Source organism: Notamacropus eugenii (genome assembly GCF_028372415.1).
Source record: "Notamacropus eugenii isolate mMacEug1 chromosome Y unlocalized genomic scaffold, mMacEug1.pri_v2 SUPER_Y_unloc_1, whole genome shotgun sequence".
Taxonomy (NCBI): Eukaryota; Metazoa; Chordata; class Mammalia; order Diprotodontia; family Macropodidae; genus Notamacropus; species Notamacropus eugenii.
The window spans coordinates 648,368-672,773 of record NW_027325109.1 but is presented as its reverse complement, the minus strand read 5'-3'; the positions used below and the strand labels follow the sequence as shown (position 1 = coordinate 672,773).

Below are 24,406 nucleotides of genomic sequence, written 5' to 3'. Positions count from 1 at the left end.
TCTTTGCCAAGAAAACCCCAGATGGGGTCACACGGAATCAGACTTAACTGAAATGAATGAACAACAACAGTAAACCAGACAGCTCTACTCTCTAAACAGAGCTTACACCCCAAAGAACATTGACCAAAAAGCCAGATATGGCTCTGAGCATCTACTTTGCCCCTTCAAATCCTTCCTCAAATTTGCCTGCATGGAGAAAACTTTGTTCCTCTGGGCTGACTTCACTTAGTTACACTGGGGACACTATGAATTCTATGACGAATTTTTGTTTCCTTCTAATAAATTTTGCTTGTACATTTCTTATGACAAGGGAAATTTTGTTCACTTTCAAAATAAGATCTTGAATCCTTTCAATTTCTGTTTCTCTTCATTGTGTAAAATGACAAAACAAACCAAGCTTAAGCAAGATGTTCACATTTTAAGAGCCTTTCTCTCTCTCTCTCTCTCTCTCTCTCTTTTTTTTTTGCATGTGCTAGGTACAGCAGAGAGAGCTCCCCGCAAACCTGTATGAGAGACCAATGAACAGGAGAGCAGGCTGTCCCTTTGACTTAGGTAAATTGTTATTGTCACTCACTGGGTGCCTAGTGTGCCAGGTACCACAGAAACAAGGGCCGCCAAAGCAAACTGCTCCAGAGGTTAGAGTCTAGTAGATCAAATGAGAGAATCTTTGTAAAGCACCATAGCTAGTTATTGTTATCATTAATATTAGAGTTGGGGAGGCAGACTGGACATATTATGATAATCAATAACTACAAACAAGTAGATCAGATGGAATATCATGTGCAAAGTACTTTTTAAACTATAAAGCCCCCAGCACTGTGAGCTGTTATTGTTCCAGCCTTTCCTGAGAGGGCTTCCCAGAGGAGGGTGGGATTTGAAGATGCGATGAGACCTTCAAAGAAGGAGCAGAGAAGATGACTAAAGGTAATGCAGGTGATGGGAACGGAGTGAGCAAAGATGAGGAGGGGTTGTGGATGGCACATTCAGAGAATGGTGAGTCTACCGAATTATAGACAACCCTCTCCAAAAAAAAGCAAATGCCCTATGGCATTGCAGAAGCTGAATTGGCTTCCATTTAGAGTGTCAGGGCTAAATCCTAGAAGGCTCGAAGTTCAGAATCTAGTTGCCTTGAGTGATGGGGCTTCAAGTCAAAATATTAAGTTTGTATTGTAATGGACAGACTGTACTGTAATGTGCTTCCTAAATGTAGCATCCAGAACTGAATACAACATTCTGACTGTGATCTGCTTAGAGTGATAGCTCAGCACAGCAAAGCTATCCCCGACCTTGCTCTTTTTCAAAATGGGGCTCCATATCTCAGATCTAAATGGAAATTCTGAGGAGTGGAGTCAGTCAGAGCTCAGCCAGAAAGAACTGGAGGAGCTGGAGCAAGTAGCAAATGAAGAACGATGAGATAGGACTGAGTTGCAGCAAAGAAGGAAGATATCAAGAAAGGCATGACAGAACACAAGAGGCAAGTTGTACCCTGTACTCAAAGCTAAGGGAAGTTTCAAGACAAAGGTCTGCTTCTTTCCTCAGTTTCCCCTAATGGTTCCTGTCTGTCTATAAACACAATCACAATAGAACAGGCTGGTTCTTTACCCAAATGTTTCTGCTTACCTGAACTTTGCCCCACCCACATAGAGGCCAGATGTTAACTAGAGATAGAGGTAAATTAAGGCAGAGAGCCAAATCAGCCAAAATATTAGGAATTTTCCTAAATGAAGGGCTAATTGTAATTGTACTGCTTACTTCTTGTCTACAGTAAATGTCCGTAAGTCACCAAAAAGAGAAACACATGGACCTTAAAGGCCATTATATTGGTCCTAGGCTTAAAATGAGATTATAATGTTAGAGAGCACTAGAGATACGCAGGGGCTAAAAGACAAAGCCATTGAAAAGTAAAGGCCATGGAAAGCTTTCAGATGGAAGCTGGTAGGGATGATGTGGATATTGCATTGCTAGAGGACTGGCATGGAGCAGTGTAGCTAAAGCTATACAGAGGACACCTAGAGATAGAGGCAGGGATACAGAGAACATTTTGCAAGATGCTGTTGAAACTTTGGGGACACTGAAAGTAACTACTAACTTATATGAAGAAGCTACACTGGTTTTTCTAAATTCTCCGAGGATGTAGATTTTTCTAAAATTACCCAAAATCTATTCAGCTGTGTATATCCTTTGACCCAGTGATTCCACTGAGCCCCAAAGAGATCAAAGAAAGAAGAAAGAAAAATGTTTATTTTTGTCATGTCATTATAATTATGTATGACTATTTGTGACTCCATTTGAGGCTGTCTTGACAAAGATACTGGAGGAGTTTGTCATTTCTTTTTCTGGCTCATTTTACAGATGTGGAAACTGAGGCAGGCAGAGGTTAAGTGACTTGCCTCAGTTCATACAGCTAGTAAGTACCTGAGTTCAGATTTGAACTCAGGTCTTCTTGAACCTTCCTGAGTACAGACCCAGTACTGTACTCACTGTGCCATGTAGCTACCCATAAAATATTTATAGCTGCTCTTTTCTGTGGTGGCAAATGGGAAACTGAAGCAATGCCCATCAATTGGAGAATTGCCAGATGAGGTGTGGTGTGTGAATGTGACAATACTACTGTGTGACAAGAAATGATGAAGGGGATGGTTTTAGAAGACCCTGTGAAGACTTGTATGAACAGATGCAAAGTGAAGTAAGCAAAACCAGGAGAACAATCTACACAGTATAGCAATATTGTAATGATAGTAAACTTTGAAAGACTTAGGAACTCTGATCAGCACAGTGACCAAACCAAGTTCCAAACAACTTAAGATGAAATATGCTATTTACAGTCAGAGAACTGATGAACTCAGAGTACAGAGGGAGATATTTTCTTCTTCTTCTTTTTTCTTTTGTTTTTCTTGTCTTTTCAATGGATGGAGGAGGGAGAGAATTTGGAACTGAAAATAAAATAAAATTCAATTATAAAAATAAATCCCCAGGAAATTGTTATGTGACCTCTCAAAGAAGAGAAGATTCTACACCAAGATAAGACTGTTCATCAGGGAATATCTAGAGATAGATTATCTGGATTAATCTTATGAGAAAGACCTATCTAGTACCAGGAGCAGCTACAGATGCCACCAGACTTCTATACCCAAAGCATATAATGTGATATCACAGTGGAATCCCAGGACTAAAACTGGACTTTATCAGGAAAGGAACCATGTCTCCTGGAGAAAAAACACATGGGATATATGGGTCAGAAGTATAACCAAAGCACCAGCGGGCATCTGAAGCAGGGAAAAAGAGACAGACTGCTACAAGTATCAGGGGTACAGCTTTTGGAATTATGTAGAGTCTAAAAACTTCAAGGTCTGCAGTCACATGGCAACATGCTTACAGAGACCAGTAGAGCAATATGGTACGATGATGGGGCACCAGAAGAAACACATGTGACATTCTTTCAAGGTACCATTTAGCCAAAGCAAAGAAAGCCCTTCAAGTTTGTAACTTGGGTAAGAGACTGATAGAGAATAAAACAATAAAATCCAAAGAAGCAAATACAGTTAGACTGGAACAAGTGTGTTTGGGTATCACATACCCCCAAGAGTAGCCTCCTAGGAAATGAAGAGATGGACAGCATGAGGCCCCCTCCTTGAACGGAGGTTCCAGGAGGAGCCCTCTGCCCTTTAATTAGAGGATACTGAGGAGGTATGTGATCTTGTGGGACGCAGACACTACTGGGGCTTGATGGGGAAATTCAGAGGAGTGCTGCAAGGTGGAAAAAGATGCTTACCTTTTTATGTTTCTCTTCACTTCTGTGTTTGAATTTCAGAGTTTCTCCACAACTCTGATCTGTTCATCGTGACTGTTTGTAAGTCCTCTATTTCATTAAAGGTCCGTATTTTCCCCTGTAGCATTACACTCAATTTTGTTGCTTGTTATTCTTGGCTATAAGCCCATATCCTTTGCCTTCTGGGATGTGATATTTAAAGTCTCTACTCCTTGACAGTGGTGGCTTCTAAATCCTATGTGATCCTGACCATGACTCCTTGGTATATGAATTCTTTCTTTCTGGATGCTTACAGTGTTTTTTCCTTGAACTGAATGCTCTGAATTTTGACCATAATGTTTCTGGAAGTTTTCATTTTGGGGTTTCTTTCTGGATACGACAAGCAGATTCCTTCTATTTACATTTTGCCCTCTGATTCTAAGAGATGTGGACAGTTTCCTTTTAAGGCTTCTTGAAATGTAATGTCTAGGCCCTTGAGGCTTTTTTGGTCATGGAGTTCAGATAATCCTATGTGCAAACATATTTTCATCTGACCTAAAGAAGCAGGTTTTTAAACAGCCATTCCATCAGGCTCACTCTTCAGTACCCTTGTACATTTCCACATTTCCAGTTTCCCTTTCCTCCCAAATGGAGCATAAGTGCATTCTCAACAAGCCTGCAAATCCCAATGCAGCACAAAGGATTGAAGAAAGTGTCTCTTTGCACAGACTCTTAGTATCAGTGAGTTTTTGTTAGTCATTTATCTTGGTTGAAAAAGAACCAACTTTCTTCAAATCATACCTCAGACACCTCACAGAGAATTGAAAGCTGAGCCCTGGATTCTGGAAGATTGAGACAATGGAGGGAAGCTGAGCTGGCCAATCATCCCAAGCTGGAAAGACTTCCAGTATGGACCCCTGGTCTGGCATCCAGGGACAAGCTGAACTGAATTTGACAAGGCTCATTGCAGGGTGGTTGTCTATCAGATGATGAATTCTTTGGGCCACAGCAATTCATAAAGATGGTCTACCTAGGTTGGAAGCAAATGGCAATCTGTGTCAGAACAGGGAGCACAATCACCAAGGAAATCATAGCTCCCTGAAGTACTGAGAGAAATAAAAGAGTTACCAGTTAGCCTTTACTCTGAACGTGCCATCCACTTTGAATTAACTCAGAAAGGGGGCAGCAGAGGGACACTGGACTTGGAGTCCTGAGGACCTAGGTTCAAATTCATCCTCAGACATTACTAATTTTGGGCCCTTACGCAAGTCACTCTTTGTGGCTCAATTTCCTTGTGGGGAAAGTGGAGGTGGAAGTAGACTCAATGGCCTCTGATGTTTCTCCTAGACCTCAATCTCTGATTCTATAAATACCAAGTTCAAAGGGAAATAATTCTCTAAGCATGGGCTAATTTAAAGCCGACTAGAGTTTCTTAACCAGGGATTTGTGAGCTTGCTTTAAAAAATATTTTGATAATTGTATTTTCATATAATTGGTTTCCTTTGGACTCCTATGTATTTTATGTTAAACACTCTGAGAAGGGGTCCACAGGCTTCACCAGTCTGCCCAAGGGATCCATGAAACAAAAAAGGGATAAGAGCCCTTAAAATAGATCCTTCTAATAGAATTCTATTTTTTTATTGTATTTCAGCAGGAACATCATAAGTATGGACAGAATGTTGTACCCATCATCACTGTATGGCTGCATACCTATTCTTTGTAGAGGCTTATATTATCACCACTATTATCCTAAACTATTTATTCAGCCCCTGTCTACCTGTAGAGTTTTGCAAACTAATATCCTAAGCAAATTGACAGAAGCCATTTCCTACCTTCTGGGAACTTATAATTAAGCTAGACAATATTTGAATGGGAAGACAGAAAGGAAACACATGGAGAACTACCCAAACTTTGAGCAAGTAGATGAATTAATAATTAACACATTCACATTACTTCCCAGAAGAAGTATAAATACCCACTTTTGGAGTTGCTCTTATATTTTCAAATGGCCTGGGACCAAGAAATATTTATTCTCTGTCTCTCTCTCTCTTTTTCTCTCTCTGAATGTTACAAGTAAATAATGAATCTTTTTTTTAGGGCAACCATCCCAAAGAGCCTTCGTTTCTCATGTTCTCTCAAATACGTAAGTAAAGAACAAAATTAGTGTGACCTTTGTGATGGGTAAAATCTGAAATAACTGAGAAAACAAAGGTTTGAACTTCTGAGCATATTGATTTATTAAGCAATGCATACCAGTTGTGTAACAAATCAGGACCAGGATTCTTCAGCCTAGCACTGGACCCTGAATGCAGGGGGAGACATTTTTTATGCATTAAAAGAAAACAATTAACAAGATATAAATCAGGATACAAGATTAAGTAATTTGATTTCTAAGTGGAGGAAAAATTAAGGGCTTTCTGAGTTGAGAGGGGGATAAATGAGTTTCAAGAGTTGAGACAGGGGAGAGTAAGCAGGCAGATTTTTCCAGATGTGAAACAGAATGTCACTCAATCCCATGATTAGCAAGCAGGTAGAATTTACAGGAAAATGGAATTTAGGTCTCAAAATGAAGTCAGTTTTACAAGATGAAGTCACTTTGGTTTACACAAGTCCCATCATTCTTTTAATTTCCCTCTTTGATTCATTGCTGAGGAGGCTAGTCCACTCCCCCAACAGATCACTTATTTATAAGCCAAATTTATAAGATTTTTAATGTGCTCATGCTTACCATCAACATTATATACCAAGAAAAGACACTGGGAAGCGTCTTCTTACATAGTTTAGTACAACAGCTAACATAGAATTTAAGAACAATTACGATGATATACAAATCTTATTAAATAGCCTGTACAGGTAAGCTAAATGGACTAATTTTGAGAGGGGAGATTTACATGTCACCAAGGTAACCAAGAAAACTCAACAAACATAAACAAAACGAAACAAAAAAAAGCCAAAGCAATGCAATGGTGATCATCAGTTTCAAATAGCATCAAGTCTCCTTGTAACCTAGTAACCTACTCCCAATGTCCATTTAATCATCACATGTTGTATTCAGTCCTAGATGCCCCATGTAGTCCTCTAGTCCCTGGACATATCTTGGGCATTTGGGAATAGACCAATAGCTGTCTCAGGACAGCTCTGAAGGGGCTACGCTTCTTCGGTTTCAAGTAATTTACAGAAATTCCTAAATAATTCTGCTAAAATCTGCCAATAACAAGACTTAATAAAACTTAGTACAACAACTAAATTTTGTTTTCCAATAACTAGTTCATTTGGTGAAAACCAGTTCAAGTCTTATAGAGTTGATCCTACTAACAACAGAGCTATAAGAACATCAAGTTAGAACCCATAATTCACCTGAGACTTTAGAGAATCTCTATATACCCCTTGCTGTTTTTATCTTTACCTCAACCCCATCCTTGATATAAGAATCTAAAAAAAAAATCATGAAGGTCAGAACCTTCTGTCTTTTAAAATTATTAGACATACTTTAAAATGGGAAAATTATTTCGCTTTACGAGTATCAATACAACTTTATATATTAAATCCTCATTCCAGTTTTGAGAACTTACTACTAACACATAAAGCCTGAATTTCCAATTAGAAACATTTAGAAGTCAATCATATGCATATGTGTATAGTTCTTAAAGAAAACAGTCTATTCCTGTTCCTCAAATTTTACTATTCCATTTAATTAGAAAACTTATATATTACTACATCCTTGTTTTATTATTTTGTCTAATTTGTCTTGGGAGGATATCATCACTATATTATAATTTGACCAAAAATATAGATGAAAATTATAAGATTTTTCATACCTGCATTTTATTGTAGTAGCTCAAAAATATTCCAGTATTAATCTATTAATTAATAGATTTAGTATTGTACTTACAAAATCTCCATTGCTCACCTGACCTGATTTTTGGAAATTTGCTATGAAAGGAAAAGGAGACTCCCAAATTTTTGCAATAATGTCAAGCCTCATCCTTTCAAGGGCACAGAATGATTTGACGTATACCACAACAGAGGAAAAACTCCCTTCGTTTTGTTTGATTCTAGGCACAAGTCATATCTAACAGGCAATCCATATTTCCATATTTTTCACAGGGTACCATACATCCAGAATTAGCCAGGTAGTAAAATTTTCTGTTCAGAAAAGAAATAGCACAATGGAGAAACGGAGTCAGGAGGATATTACCCTAAACCATACCAAGGTCACCCCCCTCAGCTTTTCCCAGGGACAGACATCTACCTGCAATGGACTGCACTACATGCCATTTTCTCCTTTACTGCTGAACTGTTGATTTAATGGGCACTTCAGCCATCCCTGTAATCAAATTATATCCCCAAGAGTTTTTACCTCAAATTACAAAATTATACTAATCAGAGTTTAGGCTTTGTGGTAAACAAGAAAGTTCTGTTGGCCACATTCCTAGGTGAGAAGGGTTGGGACCTAGCATGGACAGGTTGGAGGTCAGAAACTGATGAAGGGCCTATTAGAGAGGAGAACATAAAGTCACATGGCCAGGGGACGGTATCGAGGGAGAGCCAAAGTTCAAAAAATAGTATAAGAAGCCCCCTTTTTCTGAATGTGTTGTAGTCATCCTGTAACCTTCTTGGGGAGGCTACCCATCCATTCAGGGGGAATGGACGTAAAAATGAATAAAAGCTTTCCTGATTTCACAACAGGGATTGCTCTTTGTTTAAGGTGAGCATGTTTGTCACTGCTGGGGCTTGTTAGATGGGCTCACTTCTAACAGGCTTGAATATTATTAGTTTTCTCATGTTTCACTAACAGTTACATGTCATTACTTTTAAATTATCCGTTACTGATAAATTAAAACTAACCACATTCTGGAGTTTCAGATATACAGCAAATACATGATAGTTGACATAATGTATTGAAGTCACAGCTTTAAACCGCACTGTACATTTCATAATTTTTATAAGTGATAGCTAACAATGAAAACTCATTTTATCATATAGTAAACTTGTGAATTCTCCACTTTGAGTGGGAGAGGGGATCTTATTTTCTCAGTTCTAGGTTCTCAGACTTTAGTAATTTAGATTTTGCAACATTCAGTCAGTAGGGCTGATAAGATCTTATGACTCTTTCCTGAATACAAAGTCTCAAGGGACCTCACAGATAAGAATATCTTAAAGAGTCTGTGCAACTTTTTCCCAAACAGGCAATTATGATTCTCTGTTTTAAAAACAAAATGTGCCCCACTAAACATGTAACAGTTCTCATATATCTATTTTTATCACATTATATTAATAGCTCAGTTTGTAATTTAAGGGCATCCAGATTAAAAGAGGAGGTATTTGTCTAGCAGCATTTCTGACATAATATCATGTATTTAAAACATGAAACAAAAATTTTTACCAGTCAGAAGGCATCGATTCAACCAAATGTATTTCCTAAAATATCTTGCTCAGAAAATCATTAACCTTATTACCTTTGGCAATTTGTATTAATCGCATCAAAAACCTGGTATAAAGTTATCAAGTATGGAACAATTACATCCAATGAAATAGTCAACTTTATATAGTACTTACCATAAGCCAGGCACCAAATTGAGTATTTCACAATCATATCATTTGATCCTTATAACAATGGTGGGAGCTGGGTTCCATTATGCTCCTCTTCATGGATCAGCAAACTGAGATAAATAGAGATAAAATAACTTTCTTAAGATCACACAGCTAATAAATTTCTGAGACAGGAATGTAACTCAGGCTTCCTTGCATTTTTTCAGCATTTTTTTTTGCATTTGATGCCACAATTAATATGAGCTCACATTTCACCACACCATAATTTAGTTGCAGGATTAATTTCAATCAAATGAAATCTGGATTTACAACCACAATATCAAAATCTCAATTTCCCAGGGCTGTTAGTCACTTGTGCTTTCAAATTTAGAGCTCAGAGTTAACAGCTCATTTACAAAGGTTCATGGTAGCACTCTGATCTTTCCTTAAACTTTTAATTTATTTTCTTTCAAAAATCACCCAAAGAGCCAAATCAGTTCCTTTCATGTTCATAACCTGGTCTCATCCTCCCTCTCCCTGAGGCTTTTCAGTTTTGATCCTAAACTATTCCAAGTGGCAGCCTTGTATTCCCATCCCCTTGCTTTGGAGCTCATGAGATTCCAAAGACTGGTGAATATACCCCCAGAATAATCTTTGAGGAGCAGAGTGCTATATTTCCTAACCATATCCCAAATTATTTAAATAACTAATCTTTATTTTATTGTGCAATTCAGCACAAAATTTTGCACAATCCTAATTAATTGCAGTAGTGTTACCCTTTTAGGTTCCTGAGAGAAACCTAATGGTTTCTTTCTAATTTTCTTTGGTGATTTTGCTTCTAGTTTACCTAAACAGTTCTGTTGTATAAAGCTTCGAAAGTTCTACTTCAGTGTTACCGAAAGATATTTCCAATTCATGGTCGCTTTCCCTATTTCCCATCACCGTGAATCCAAGGTCTAGGTCCAGGCAATGGTGGAAGAGGAGTGAGTGGTTGCTTCACACAGATCCCTCTTCAGTTTAAATCACCCTTTCCATTTCTTAATTAAATTTTTCTCATTTTTAAGTTGCTCCCTAATTTAAACATGGTCAAGAAAAGGTTCATAAGACATGCCTATTAAGTTGTAGATAAATTTAAAATGTGAACTTCATACCTAATTATTTTCTTCCCTCTGGGATTACTTTCAAACTAGCTAGCTGCCTTCCTTCATTTATCATCGTCAGAGAAAAAGGAATCTAAGTGCTGTTTACTCCTAAAACTTTCACATAATTCTTATTTGTCCTTAAAACAAATTCTACAGAGTGATACCCCAAAACTCACTAAGATGTGTTTGGCTTCTGCTAAGTGACTTATCCGATTGGATAAAGAGAAACGAATGAGTTCTTGGAATTACCCTAAATCCCAGTAGTTCTCCCCTGAAATCTTAAAATGATTAATCTCTAAATTCCTTAATGATTAATCTCCAATCTCCTTAATCTCCAAACCTCCAACATCTGCTAAGATATTTTTAGCAGTTACTATAATTTGCACAAATTCCTACAAACTAGGAAAAAGTTATCTTTTCTTTGATTTTATCTCTGTAACTCCATGGTAACCAGGGCTGAAATAACAGAGAAAGTATATTGAAGGTCTTTTTTCCTTTGTAACCTAATCTTTTGTTGAAAACCTAAAGTAGGAGTTAGTCCTGATTACTGGGACAGAGGTTAGCATCAGATTACAGAAGTTTGGGGAAACTGCCGAATGAATGAATGAAACTTTATTCATCTTTCCCAGTATGCTAAACTCTTCGGCTGCAGCTTTTCAGCAGTTTTCCTGGCTGGCTGCATTTTCCCCTAAGAAATGTTTTCAAGGTAGCAGAATCTACAAACACCAAACATGACACACAACAAAAATTATTTTCTGAGCATTTTACAAAGACATAAAAACAGACACAATGATAAGACAGAAAACAGTGTGCACAATTTTCCAAAATTTGTAGTGATTAAAGATCCTGTCGGGTAAATTTTGGGACCCATTTGGATTTTATATATTTTAGCATAATATGAGAGCTCTATGTTTTAGTTGCTTCTTTCACTCTAGTATGGGAATCTATACTTGTTTCGAGGTCAATAAGAATTTCTGTAAGGTGGGGGTGTCAATTTAACAATGAGCTTGTCCCCTGGTTTCATGCCAAAAGAAATTTCTCCAAGGAGGAATCCTTTGGTATTTTACTATTACCAAAACTCATTGTGCCCTTAAACAGAATATGTCTTCCCCAGCAGTGTGGGGGTAAACCTTACCTTGGCTCGAAAGAATTGAAATCGAGAGGGGAGTCCTACCTTCAGGGCAGTCTTCCATAAAAATGAATATGCAGTCCTGGGGGCTGGAGTTCTTTCTCAGTTTGGCTGGCTTCACCAAAAACTGCCATGGAGAAATCTGAAATAAATGAGGAAACAGAAGTTTGAGCTTCAGAGCATATCAGTTTATTAAAACAAAGCATGCCAATGACATAACAAACTGGGACCCTGAATACAGGGAAAGACATATTTTTAGGCATTAAAAGAAAACAATTAACAGGATATAAGAAATGGGATTTCTAATTGGAGGAAAGATTAGAAGCTTTTTGAGTTGGAAGTGGGATGAATGAATTTCAAGAGTTGGGCAAGCGGGTATACTTTTCCAGATGTGAAACAGGATATCACTCAAATACAAGGTAAAAGTTGTTGCATTCATCAAATGCTATGGTGGAACTGATGAGGGCTGGAAGGGGGGGGGTGGTGTAAAACCCCCACAAAGACCAGGGTACCAGGGGCAGTTCATCTGCAGAAGAATTCATGGACTCAAGCACTGTTGAAGTCAAGGTAAAGATTTATTACACTTTTCAGTGGCCAAGAGTTCTTAGGGAACCTGCAACCTTAAAGGGTACAGGAAGTTTATATAGGATATTCTATAGTATCACTTGTGCCAAATATGCTACCTGGATGTTTTGGGGTGGGATTAGGGAGTAGTTAAGGAGTGGTCAAATCTTAAAGGAACATGCACTTTTGGTATCTACTGCACAGATATTTTACCCAGAATTCATCGGGAAATAGCCCAAGGGAGGTGTGGTTTTAGGTCTGAAATGTCTTTAAGTCAACCAGCGGTCAGGGCTGGCTCAGAAAAACCAGGTTGTTCTCATCAATGTCTTGTTAGACAAGATAAATGTAAGGGAGTATAGGTATGTCTAAGTCTAGGACACATGATTGGTCAGTGAGTAGGAAATGTCCTGTGTTATGACCTAGTGCACAGCCTGTTAAGCCAGTACACAACTGGTTCAAACTAATGACTTCTATAGGTGCATCTGGCTACTACAGCAGGAAGGGAGAAGTTGCTAAGGCAGCCTGTGTCCTTGGGCTGGGGAGAAACTGCCTGAGATAGTATTTTGAGGCTAGGGAGAAATGTGATTTTAGAATTGGGGCCCAAGTACCTGCAACCAAGCACCCCATCAGAGCCCCATGGAATTTAAGGGAATATCTCATTCCTATGGCAAACCATTTCTCTGTGTTCTTAGTTAGGAGGAGCCACACCTAGTTGGGGGTGGGGCAGGGTTCAGGGTATGGCAGTGGCAGGGTGGCTGGATTCCCCATATTGCCTACACAGTGGCCTGAACAGCAATTGTCTACCACAGAGACCCAAATCTACTTGACAGAGCAAGAGGGACCTTGAGAAAGAAGGTTTTTCTCTTCTTTGTGAACATCTAACACTCTCCCAAATATAAAGACAAGCCTTAGATTCAGTAATGAGGACTTTGGAAGGAAGATGTCTAGCTTTTTGGTCACTGAAGCAAAAAACTCAACAATGATCCTTTGCTTTTCAGGCAACGTCAGCTCCTGCAAAACAGGCTACAAGAAAAGGTATGTATGAAAAAATGTTTGGAGAAAACAAGGTGGCAATTTGATTTTCTGTTGGGTTATACTGTAAAAAGTGAAGCAGCAGATCACCTCATTCATGACAGTCATTTAGTCTCCCCTCTATCCAGATGTTACTCGAGTTTCTCTCCCTCTGTTCAGAGCAACTGTTGCTGCTGGAAAGAGATGAAATTTGTTTGCAGAGGACCAATATCATGTTGGGAAAGAGATATGCCACTTCTTAAGAGAAGCCATGGGGACTCTAGGAAGGTTTAAGGGACCTGACAGCCACCAGATGTCCAAAGCCCACCCTGACCTCATGCCAGGAAGCTAACAATATCTTTGCAGACTGTAACAGCTCCTTGGTATCCAATGCTCAGCCTATCCTGGAGAATTCCTTGATAAATAGGCCACAATGCCTGGGTCTACTCTGATCTCAAGTTTCAGAGGGATATGGGCAAGATTGTCCAGAAAAGGCAACATGTAATAGTGGAAAGATAATGTCAGATTTGGAGCCACAAGACCTGGGTTCCAGGCCCATCTCTACCATGCCTGTGTCATGTAACTAGGTAGGCTGTTAACCTAACCTAGACTCTTGAAGCCTCATCTGAAATCTGAGAATAATGATAATTATATTACCCATCACCCAACAATGTTGAGAGAAAATAATTTTGTAAACTTTAATACTCTATAAATGTAAACTATTGTTGCCTGAAGTTGGAACTGGGATCAGGAAATGCCAGGTGGTCTCATGTTATGAACCCAAATCCTGAGTCAGGAAAGAGAAAGAGAGACAAGGGAGCAGCATCCACTGTGACATCTTTATCCATACCCATCTCCCTCCACACATAACTGATATAAACACACAAGACATCCTTACACAATGACAGATGCTGGTGCCAAAAGCTTAGTTTTTATCTTTATGGAAATACAAAGCCATCATATTTCATAATGGTAGTCAGTGGGTAAAGAGAATTCTTATTTTTCAAATTTCACTTCACCCACAACTTTTTAGGAATATGTCTGTTTCATATTGCTTTCTGTATAGCCAGTCTGAAAACCTCAGTGTAGGTCTGCCCTCAGTTCCCTCTGGAATTTAGAAAACAAGATTATCTTTAATTCCCCAGGTCTGGTAAGGGGAGATTCCTATAACCATCTGGCTTTCTCCATGCACTTTGCAGATTTACCTCTAGGAGTGTTCCTTTTAGAGTATAGTCATAGAAGACAAGTATATTGGCCCACACAGTTCTTCCATACACAATAACATCCAGCAGCACAGCAGATGATAAAATATCCTGGGAGCTTTTGGTTCAGAGCTAAATCACATGACCCTATTGTAGGCCACTAATAATAACTGCTATGTGCCAATGTAAGATTTACATGATGCTTCCATCCATTAGCTCATTTGGTCTTTAAAAAACACCCTGTGAAGTCTATATCATTTAGAAAATGGAAGTGGAGCTAACTTAAATCCAGGCTCCAGAGTTCCTCTCCCATGATTCTCTTCAGACTGAATCCTTTTCTAAACTGTGAATTTATTCTAGCTTCCTCTAGTGTACCTTGTGTGATCAGGAGTGTGCAAGGTAAGTCACTTTGTACACATGAAGCCCATGAATGTTTGAATTCTCTGTCCATCCCTATCTGCTTTCTTTGCAGATATCTGCTGAAGAATTAAATACCATACTTCAAAATGTAATGACCTGGGTTGTAGCTACAGTGACCAGTATTTTGTATCCAGCCATCACAATGTATGAAGAAAGGTTGCACACAAATATATACCCGTTATCTGATGATTCGGTTCTCTCTTCGGGTAGCTCAAGTTTCTGTAGTACTTGCAGTGACGAATTTGCATATAGAGCTTATTCGGCAGCCGCAGCTAAAAAGATGAGTTATACAGATGTCACCTCAAAGACAGTAAAATTGCCTACCGTGCCAGAAGGGCAGCCTGTGGTAACAAAAATATCAAGACCTACCCAAATTGAAACCACCATCTTGAAAGGAGCATATAACAGTAAGGCACAAACTGTAACTCAATTTAAGTATAACCAGATGGGAATGAGCTATGATGTCCCCAAGACAAGGATCTGTAAGTCTGACAGTCAACTTTTATCTCTAGTTGAAGCAAGTGAGAAGAAGGATGCTACTACAGAAACAGAAAAATTACCTGCTGATTCCCCAGAAGAAAAAGAAAAACCTATGCCTTTGATGAAGGAGTTAAAAAATGTTTTTGTTAATTTTAAATGTCACCTAAAAGAAGAAACGGAACTGATTTTGGAAAACATTTTTCAAGAAATACTATCTGATTTAGCTCAAGCCATTCCCTCTCTCTCCGCTGTTACTGCTGAAGTTTTTGTTGACCATCTTGAAACTGGCAAAGAGAGTGTGCTATCCAGCGTGGATGTCGGCTCAGCAGCGGCAGATATAGTTGAAAATATGCTTGATAAGCTGCAGTCTGCAGTTGAAAAAAAATGCATTGAAATCTTTTCACAAGAAGACCTGTCAGTCACCTTCAAGCCAGGTTTATCTCCCAGTAAGGAACATTTTGTTAGCAAAGCAGATCAAGCAACAGTCTCTGGTTCTCTGGAACCAATGTGTGACATTGCAGAGGACATGGTGCATGTTATTTTAGAAAAGTTGATGACATTTGCAGCTTCCAAGAAAAGTGATTTGTCTCAGAAAATAGAAACAAAAGCAACAGAAGTTACTGTTGAGAAACAACGTGTTGAAAAATCACCCAAAAACTATAATGAAGCATCTACCCAAGTCAGTACTAGCACAGTGACCATGCCTATGCCCTTTCCTATGCCCATGCCCATGCCCATGTCTATGCCTACGCCAACACCTATGCCTATGCCTACACCTATGCCTATACCTATGCCCAAGCCCATGCCTATGCCCGTGCCTATGCCTAGGCCTATGCCTGTGCCTGTTCATAGTACTGAATCTGATGTTGCTAGCGTAATTGTAAAAGAAGAAATCCATAACCTAGTGTCAAACATTTTTTCACAGTCTTCTGTGGTTGGTTATGTTGAAGAAGCAATCGGCACCATACTGGGTTATATACAAACTGAACTTGACAATGAAAGACTAATTGCATCTGAGGAAACTGTAATAGTCTTGCAGCTACTTGATGATATCTTCACTGAACTGAATGAGGAGGAGGAAGAAGAAGAAGTAAAAAAAGAAGTGAAAGTAGATATTTGTCAAAGTAAATGTCCCAGACTGAAAAGCCCTACTCTTCTTAAGGAAGAATACAGGCTCACAGGCACAACAAAGGTTCGTCCTAGGTTTGGAAAACCACTTCCACCTGTTAATGTTCCTGGCATGGTCTTTTATTCAGAAGATGATAATGAAGAAATAGACAAAATGGTGGAAAGTGTCCTTTCATCATCTTTCAAAGATCAGAAAGCACTATTGCGAGAACAGGCTATGAAAGAACAGTTTAAGAGGGAAGTGACTGGTCTTAGACGCAAGAGAAAAGTCAAATCACCAACAAAGCCTGCTTCCCATAGCAGAGGAGCATTTCATGAGTGGGGAGTGCCATCTGAATTACAAACTTCTTCAAGTGAAGACAAGCTTTCAGAAGAAGTAAAGCCAAAAAAACAAATGTTAGGTTTTAGCCAGGATGAAAAATATCAAATAAAGAAAGCATCAGAGAATATTGTTACAGACATTTTAACTGACATGCTCAGAGAAATGATAACCATGACCCCTAGTCAGATGAGCTTTACAGATGTTAATGAAACTTCATCTTTTGACTCTGAAATGCCTCATGGATTGTCCCCTGAAAAATGGATGGATCAAGTTAGGAATGAGATGTTCTCAACATCAGAAATCAATGTAGTGGCTAATGACATGACAGATGCAGTGTTAAAAATTCTTCATACAGCTTCATCATGTCAAATTTCAGATGCTAAAAAAGATTCCAGTACTACCTCACTTTATCAGTCCTCCATCGATGCTCCAGATACTCCCCCTGAGATCAAAGATATATATCAAATTCATCAGCTTGCCCCATTGGTGCCCAAAGAGCCATTGAAAATATGGTTTGAGAGTGAAAAGAAGATGAAATCTCTGTTCAATATAGAGCAAGCACAAGCTCCCTGGCCTGAATCTCCAGCAAGTGAAGAGGCACCCGAAGCTGATAATGTTAGTGATGAGATCATCCGCACAATCTTTAAAAAGCTGAAATTATTTGTTTTTCCAAAATTGCAAAAGTGCTTTAGGTCACAGCGCTATGAAACAACTTCAATTTTCCAGAGACCTTCAAGCAAAGACCAAACACCTGCCCCTTCACGCTCAAAACTGTCTTCACCCTCAAAACTTCGATCACAACTTAGTGCTTATACAACCAAAGTTGTGAATATTGTTTTAGGTGCTATTCGCAGTCAATTGGAAGTCTATAAGAAGAAAAAAAATGCCAGGGAGCCTAAGCCCCCAATAACCTTTGTAGAGGGAGATGATTTTCCTCTTTCTGATAAAGAACTGGAATCTGTTGTATCAAATCTCAATGATGATGTTATGGCAAGTTCATTGGTAACATGCATTTGTGAGATGTTATCTGGTAGAAGTACTGATAAAAAAGATCCTTTCTTCCCATCACACATGTCAATGCCTGGTAGTTTTGTTGAAACTGATTATATTGATGTACAAAGAAGATCAACAAGTGGGCAATGTAAAAAGCCAATTTCCTATCAATCCTCTAATGTTCAAGTGAAGGTTCCTTTTCAATCTCAGAAATGTCCAATTATCCCTTGTGTTCTACATAGTGTATTTAGTGGGAAGAATGTCAATGAGGCAGCCAGATCTCAAGTGTTAGAAGGAATTGGTAATACGTTATTTGAAATGTTGAACAAAATGATGGGAGAACCTCTGCTCTCTAGTTTGAGTCATTTATCTGTTCATGAAGAATGTGCTGATGAGAGTTTGAGAGCAACTACAGCATTGCATTCTAATATTCAAGTAGTTTCTAATGTCATTCTTGAAGACATCCTTGAAATATTATGTTCTGAGATGGATCACAAACCCCCCAATTCTGAAAGTAGGAAAATCTCAGATGATCTAGATGACAGCCTATATCCTACTGTAGTGGTGGAGGAAGTGGCGAAGTGCACAGATGTAATGTCTTATATGGTACCTGATAGGATCCAGGAAGACAGTAATGAGGAGTCTAGCCATAAAATGAAAGATGCTGATCCTTCTCAGAGAGCGAGTATTCCAGGATTCCATAGAACTAATCTAAAAATGGTGGCTTCAGACATTCTTAAAACTGTTTTCAATAAATTAGAGGGCTTTGCCAATTTAAATTTGTGTTCTAGAGGTACTATAAGTAGTGCTAACCATGGTGAGATGTCACCACAAGCCAGTACATCAACCAAAATGGAAACTCATGATGATCATCTGCAATCCACTCTACAGATAAATGCCAAAAAGGTATCAAGTGCCATTTTGAAGGCTATTCAGGTAGAATTAAATCGAAACCCATTGGATTCTGAGACAAAAGTAAGCAATCCAACTCAAGAAAAAGTGGTGATCAAAAATCTGGTCAATTTAATTTTAGATGCTGTGTCTCCAGGAATATTTCAACAACCTGAGTCTGAAGAGAGAGATATAGAATATTACCGATATAAGCCAGTCTATGGCAATTTTCTTCCTGGAGGTGCTAAATCAGATGCATTTTTGGAAGACTCTGAACAAGCAGAGGAACAGGGAGAGCCATCAGGTGATGAAGATAAGAAGGATACTGTTAAACAACACATTTTAGAACAAACCTTTAAAAACATTGAGGTGGAACTGAAAGAACCACACAAGTCACCCGTAATGCCAATCATACGAAATGTTTTAAATGAAATTTTCCAGAATGCTTTAGTTAATCAACTCAATGTACTGCCTCTCTCCCATTCCCCTTTGTGTGGTATTTCTCACTCTGCAGAGAAACCTGTCACTAAAACATTCATTCAATTCATGGATAAAACTATGGGCACTTTGGTGTCTGAAGCAGATGTAACTATTGTCACAGATGACATTGTTAAGACTGTATTTCAGAAGCTTTATTTTGCCGCCAGGGCAGAAAGAAATGCAAACAAAAGTAGGTATAAAACCACCACATTTTCAGCCAATGCTCCTCTTCATGAACAAAGTAATCAAAGAAAGACATCTGTGTATCCAACAGCACTGAATAGAGAATCACATCAGCTACATTCCTCCTCCAATGTTGAGAGATTGACCAAGGTCAAAGTAGTTGAAGATATTGTACAAACAGTCATAAGCAATTTGGAATCTTTTGCTACTTCTAAAGTCAAATCCCTCTTTTATCCTCCAGTTAGCCTTACCACCTCAAGGGCTTTACCTACACCTCAACAACCTACTTCATTAAGCAAAGAGTTATTACTTACAAAAGAAGTTCATTCTCCCACTGAGGAAATTTCTTATCCTTCAGTGGATCTTAGCAGACCAGAAAATATGACCACAGCATGTCAACTGTCTGTTTCTAAACTAAATATGTATGCAACAGAAGTGGCCAGGAAAATATTGCAAGGAATCAAACAAGAGCTAGACAAAGGATCAGAAAGTCACATGGTAACTCATAACATTGTCATGTCTGAAAATATTGCAAGTCAGGTTGTTAATACTGTTTTAGATATTGTATCTACCAAAGGCAAATCTGATAAAGACAAACTGGAGAAAGACAATAGTTCAGATCTTCAAGAAGGCATTGTAGAAAAACTATTTACTAAAACAGAATATCGAAAAGAACTTCAATTTCAAATACAAGGTATTGTTGAAAATATTTTAAGTGACATTTGCAAAAGAAAATTGGATCTGAATCATGTCCCACTTTCCCCAATCACTCTTCATCAGGATAATGTGGATGCTAAACATCTAGCAGCAAGCCCTGAAGTGGCAATTGAATATACAAATGACAGTAGCCCCAAATTTTCAATTCCTAAATCAGATGTTATCATGATTGCTAATGGTATGGTGAACATAGTACTTCAGAACCTCAGTTCTGCTGTTATAGTTGGCAGAAATATAAAGGAGCCCATTTCGGCACATTTACCACTGAAGTCCCTTCGTGATGCAATTCCAAAAACAGAAGGTGAGCCTCCCACTCTTAGGGATATAAGAGAAGAAAAAATAGGAAGTGGTCTTTCTGATGTAGGAAAGAAGAAGACCAAGGCTGTAAGGGTGAAATCTCCTCATGATGATGATGACCAAATGCCAGTGGCAAAGGTAGACGATGCCAGTGAATCTCTTTTTGATCCATGTGACTATATTACTAAAAACATTCTGAATAGATTAGAATCTTTTGCCACAGAACGAGTAGATTCCTTAATCAGCAATGATTCACAGACTAAAGAAAAATCCTTTGTTGTCACTGAACTTTCTAGTCATCTACAGGATGAAGGTCACTTTCTTGCACCAGGCCAAGTCCAGTCAAATATGAAGACCTTGAAGTTACCTACAACCAAAGCTTTTCTTGGCCAGAATATCAGAGATACTTCATTAGATAGTTACAAAGAAAATACTGTATCTACAAGTCACCTGTCACAAACCAATCTTAGGGAGTATGCTGATGTAATTGCTAGTACTGTATTAAAAATTGTAAAACATGATTTAGATATAGAGATGCAAAAGATGTATTCTTATTCAAATAATGCTTTATTTCGAGAAAATATCACAGTGAGTGAAATTGTAAACAACCTATTAAAGATGTTTGGTGATAAAAGATCTTCAAAAGAAGGGTCGTCTTTCTCAAAGTTACAAGTAGCTATGCAAAATGAAATGCTATTGGAAGAAAGACAGGATAAAAGCACTGAAATATCTCTTCTTTCAAAACATCCACTGAGACAAAGCTCACTGAGTTCTGAAAATGAAAGTCAGAGAACAATTTTGGAAGAAATATTTATGAGGAATGGTGAGTCCAGACAGGAAGAAACTGCCCCAATATTCAGCATGGTTGAAGATGTTTTAAATAAGGTGAATCAACGAATAACAGAAACCATTAGCCATTTACCTCCTTTTAATGAACTCTCTCACCTTACATCTGAATCAAAAATGAAGACACCAAATGGGGCTCCCAAAAAATCTTTTCAGTCCAATATTAGTATTGTTGCAAATGACATAGTTGATAGTGTATTTGGCAAAATGTACTCTATTATTGCCACATCCATATATAAGAATGGTGAAACAGAGAGAGAAGTGGCTGCAACTGGCAGTAAAAATATATTGGTGGCAAAAACACCATGTTTCAGTGTGTCTAAACTGTCAGAAAAAAGGAGTGAACCTTCTCAGGCCTTAATGCCTCAAACTTATCGTCAGTCAAGTATTAAAAATATGTTGTTGGAAGACACTTTATTGCACTGCTCTCCATTGAGAGTGGGCAAAGATCTGGTGCAAATGGTTCTTAATAAGATCATATCTTTTGCTTCCTTGAACCTAGAGGAGTACTCTCCCTCTGATGTCCCATCTTCCCGGCAACATGTGGCTAAAGCCAGCCCCAAGACAGGTCTTAGGAGCAGTTTAAAAACAAGCTTGAAACTCAGCTCAGTGCATAAATGTAAGGCAAAATCCCAGGCAATATCTGGCAATTCTAAGGGAAAAGGGAAGGCCAGAATACCCATAGAAGAAAAAATGGCATTGAGAGGAAGTCGTTCTAAGTCTTTCCTTAGCCTTTCACATGTCTTATCGACAGGAGATGCCAAAACCTCCCCCATGCAAGCAAAGTTGCCTATATGTGAGCTAAAAAACTATGCTAAAGATATAGTGAGTAACATCCTAGGAACCATTGTAAATGAATTCCAACAGGTGAAATGCAGTAAAATGATGATCAACATAGGAAGTTCACCAAATTCTGACCAAATCACAGCAGCAAGTGAACTGGTTAATACAGTTTTGCAAGGATTGTATTCCTCTGATTCAAATAACTTCACTTATCAGATTAAACCTGCACACTTGGAAGATGTCAAATTTCCAGAAAGGAAGATAGGTACAAAGTCTTTTTCCAAACCTCAAGCCTGTTTTTTCTTAGAGAATGTTTCTTCACAGCTAGAACAAATTTTTCCTAAAGAAGGTATTTTTAAGAAAATGTTTGATAAATGGCAAACATATTCAAATGACACGGAAAATGGAAAATATAAGCTACTAATGGTTGCCGAAAATGTGTTGAGTGAAATCTTAATAAAAGTGAAAGAGTTAGAATGTTCTGTTTCCCTCCTAAAGATGCCCCCTATTGAGGCTTGTGAAAGCATTTTCTGTAATAATTTTAAAAGAACACCTGCTAGCGTTGATGATGCCAATACACAAATTAATTTGTTTGGCAGAGAAATTGTTGAAATTCTATTTGAAAAATTACAGTTATGTTTTTTGACTGAGATGCCCATTCCTGATAACAAGGAAATTCTAGCAAGAAAAAAAGAGCAGATTAATTCTAGGACTAAATATTTTTCCCCAACTGGACAGCTCTTAAGCAATGTACCTTTCTACAGTGCAAAACTGAAGGATCAGATCTCTCTGAGTTCTAATAGCAGAATTGCTAGAGAGATTGTTGAGAATGTGTTACATACCTTGGAAGCATTTGTAGATTCGCAATTTAAACATATCTCTAAATATGAATTTTCTGAAATTATGAAAATACCTATTGAAAATTTTTATCCTGCCCAACAGAGACCACTTAATAGGAGAATATTGCCAAAATTACAACCATTGAATGACATTCCTGATGAATCAAAGTTAAGTAGTGTTATCACAAAGGAAAACATACAGAAAACACTTTTCCAGGTTCATTCGTTCCATTCACAACTGCGTGCTTATGCAATTAAAACTGTTAATGACATGCTAAGTATAATTAAGTGCAAGCTAGACAAAGAAATCAACCAAGTGGACCAATATCCAATTAACATCTTAGAAGAAAACATGATAGCAAGTGAAATCATTAGTAACTTAATAGATCAGTGTGTTCATTTCAGTGATTCTGTGCTTGAAAATATACCTAAGGAAAGCCCAGTTAGAGGAGCTGAAAATACTTATACTGTTCACCGAGTTGAAGTGGCAGCTAGCATGAAAATGTCCAATAGCAAGTTAAAAGAAGTCACTATTCGGGAAAGCCTTCCACCTTTTCAAGTGCCTGGTATGGTGATTTTTTCAGAGGAAGAACTAGGAAAATGTAATAGGAATTCATCTAATCTTACCTCATATGCCAGATACTCTGCAGGAGACACTTCTAGAACTTCAAGCACAGTGGGCACACCTGAATCGGAACCAGGACCAAGTTCGAGTAGAAGAGAAGGGCAAAATAAACCTTCAAGAAGATGCGATTTTAACTATTTTGAACAAGATCCCATGCAACAAAAGAGTTCTCTTCCAGAAGGGAGTGTCTTACAAAAATTGTTCAAGAAAAACAGTGAACCTGATAATGTGGTATTGAAAGAAAGTATGCCATTTGTGGGCCAGGAAGAGAATGAGGAGGAACCAAGAACATTTCACTGTGAACAATTAAAACCAGATATTGAGTCAAAGATATTGAGACATACAACTGTTAGTCCACTAAAAGTATGTCTTGCTGCTGAAAATATTGTCAATACTGTTCTGGCTTGTTATGGCCTGGGGACTCAGGCATGTGCAATGGGGAGCAACGTAGAGACAATCAAACCATTTTTCATATCAAAGTCACGATCATTATCCACTCTTTCCTCACAATCTGTATATCAGGACGAGAGAAGTAATCTGCTTAGAACATGGGAAAAAAGACTCCAGTCTGCCAAAGAAAAAGTATTAAAAGACCTTGAAAATGCAGTATCTCATGGAATTGAAGATTATACTTTACTTGAAAAGTGGGAAAACAAAACATTTCCAAGGGCAGATAAAATAGAAACTTTGAAAACATTTGAAGTCGTTACTTTTGCTGATTATGAACTAGGTCCATCTGAAATCAACCAGATAGCAAGACATATCACCACGTCTGTGGTCACACATTTCAGGAATCTCCAAAGTAAGTGACTAAAGAACCATGACCACATTAGGAAAAAAATAGTTAACCATCAGTTTTTTAAAAATTACTTATTAAGTACTTAGTATGTCCTAGGCATTGTGCTAAATGCTGGAGATCCCCCCCCCCCAAAAAGGCAAAAGCAACTCCTGCCCCCAAGGAGGTCACATTTTAATATGTAATTAGCCAGGTACATACATGTGTAACTAGGTATAGAGGAGAGGGAAGATAATCTTAAGAGAGGAAGGTACTAGCAGCTGGTAGGACTGGGAAAG

General features: G+C 38.3%; 1 protein-coding gene and 1 long non-coding RNA gene across 12 annotated transcripts in view; one reads left to right on the top strand and one right to left on the bottom strand.

Moving 5' to 3' along the window:
* LOC140516960 (uncharacterized) overlaps positions 1–24,406 on the bottom strand; it is a 199,289-nt gene that overhangs the window by 24,279 nt on the left and 150,604 nt on the right. For 3 of the 5 annotated variants that reach the window (XR_011971437.1, XR_011971436.1, XR_011971433.1), the window contains 5 exons: positions 13,238–13,320; positions 11,597–11,693; positions 9,308–9,411; positions 3,773–4,778; positions 548–2,933 (listed from right to left, as the gene is read on the bottom strand). This is a non-coding gene — a long non-coding RNA (uncharacterized lncRNA). Of the gene's footprint in view, positions 1–547; positions 2,934–3,772; positions 4,779–9,307; positions 9,412–11,596; positions 11,694–13,237; positions 13,321–24,406 lie in introns of those variants that run through there. The other 2 variants (XR_011971435.1, XR_011971434.1) reach the window with 2 other exon arrangements.
* The window catches only part of LOC140516958 (fibrous sheath-interacting protein 2-like), an 87,472-nt gene that overhangs the window by 28,502 nt on the left and 34,564 nt on the right, over positions 1–24,406 (top strand). For 5 of the 7 annotated variants that reach the window (XM_072627790.1, XM_072627788.1, XM_072627789.1 and 2 more), the window contains 4 exons: positions 477–552; positions 5,846–5,891; positions 13,114–13,150; positions 14,801–24,134. In XM_072627790.1, the coding sequence (XP_072483891.1) occupies positions 477–552; positions 5,846–5,891; positions 13,114–13,150; positions 14,801–24,134 (9,493 nt within the window). Of the gene's footprint in view, positions 1–476; positions 553–5,845; positions 5,892–13,113; positions 24,135–24,406 lie in introns of all 7 variants that reach the window. The other 2 variants (XR_011971432.1, XM_072627793.1) reach the window with 2 other exon arrangements.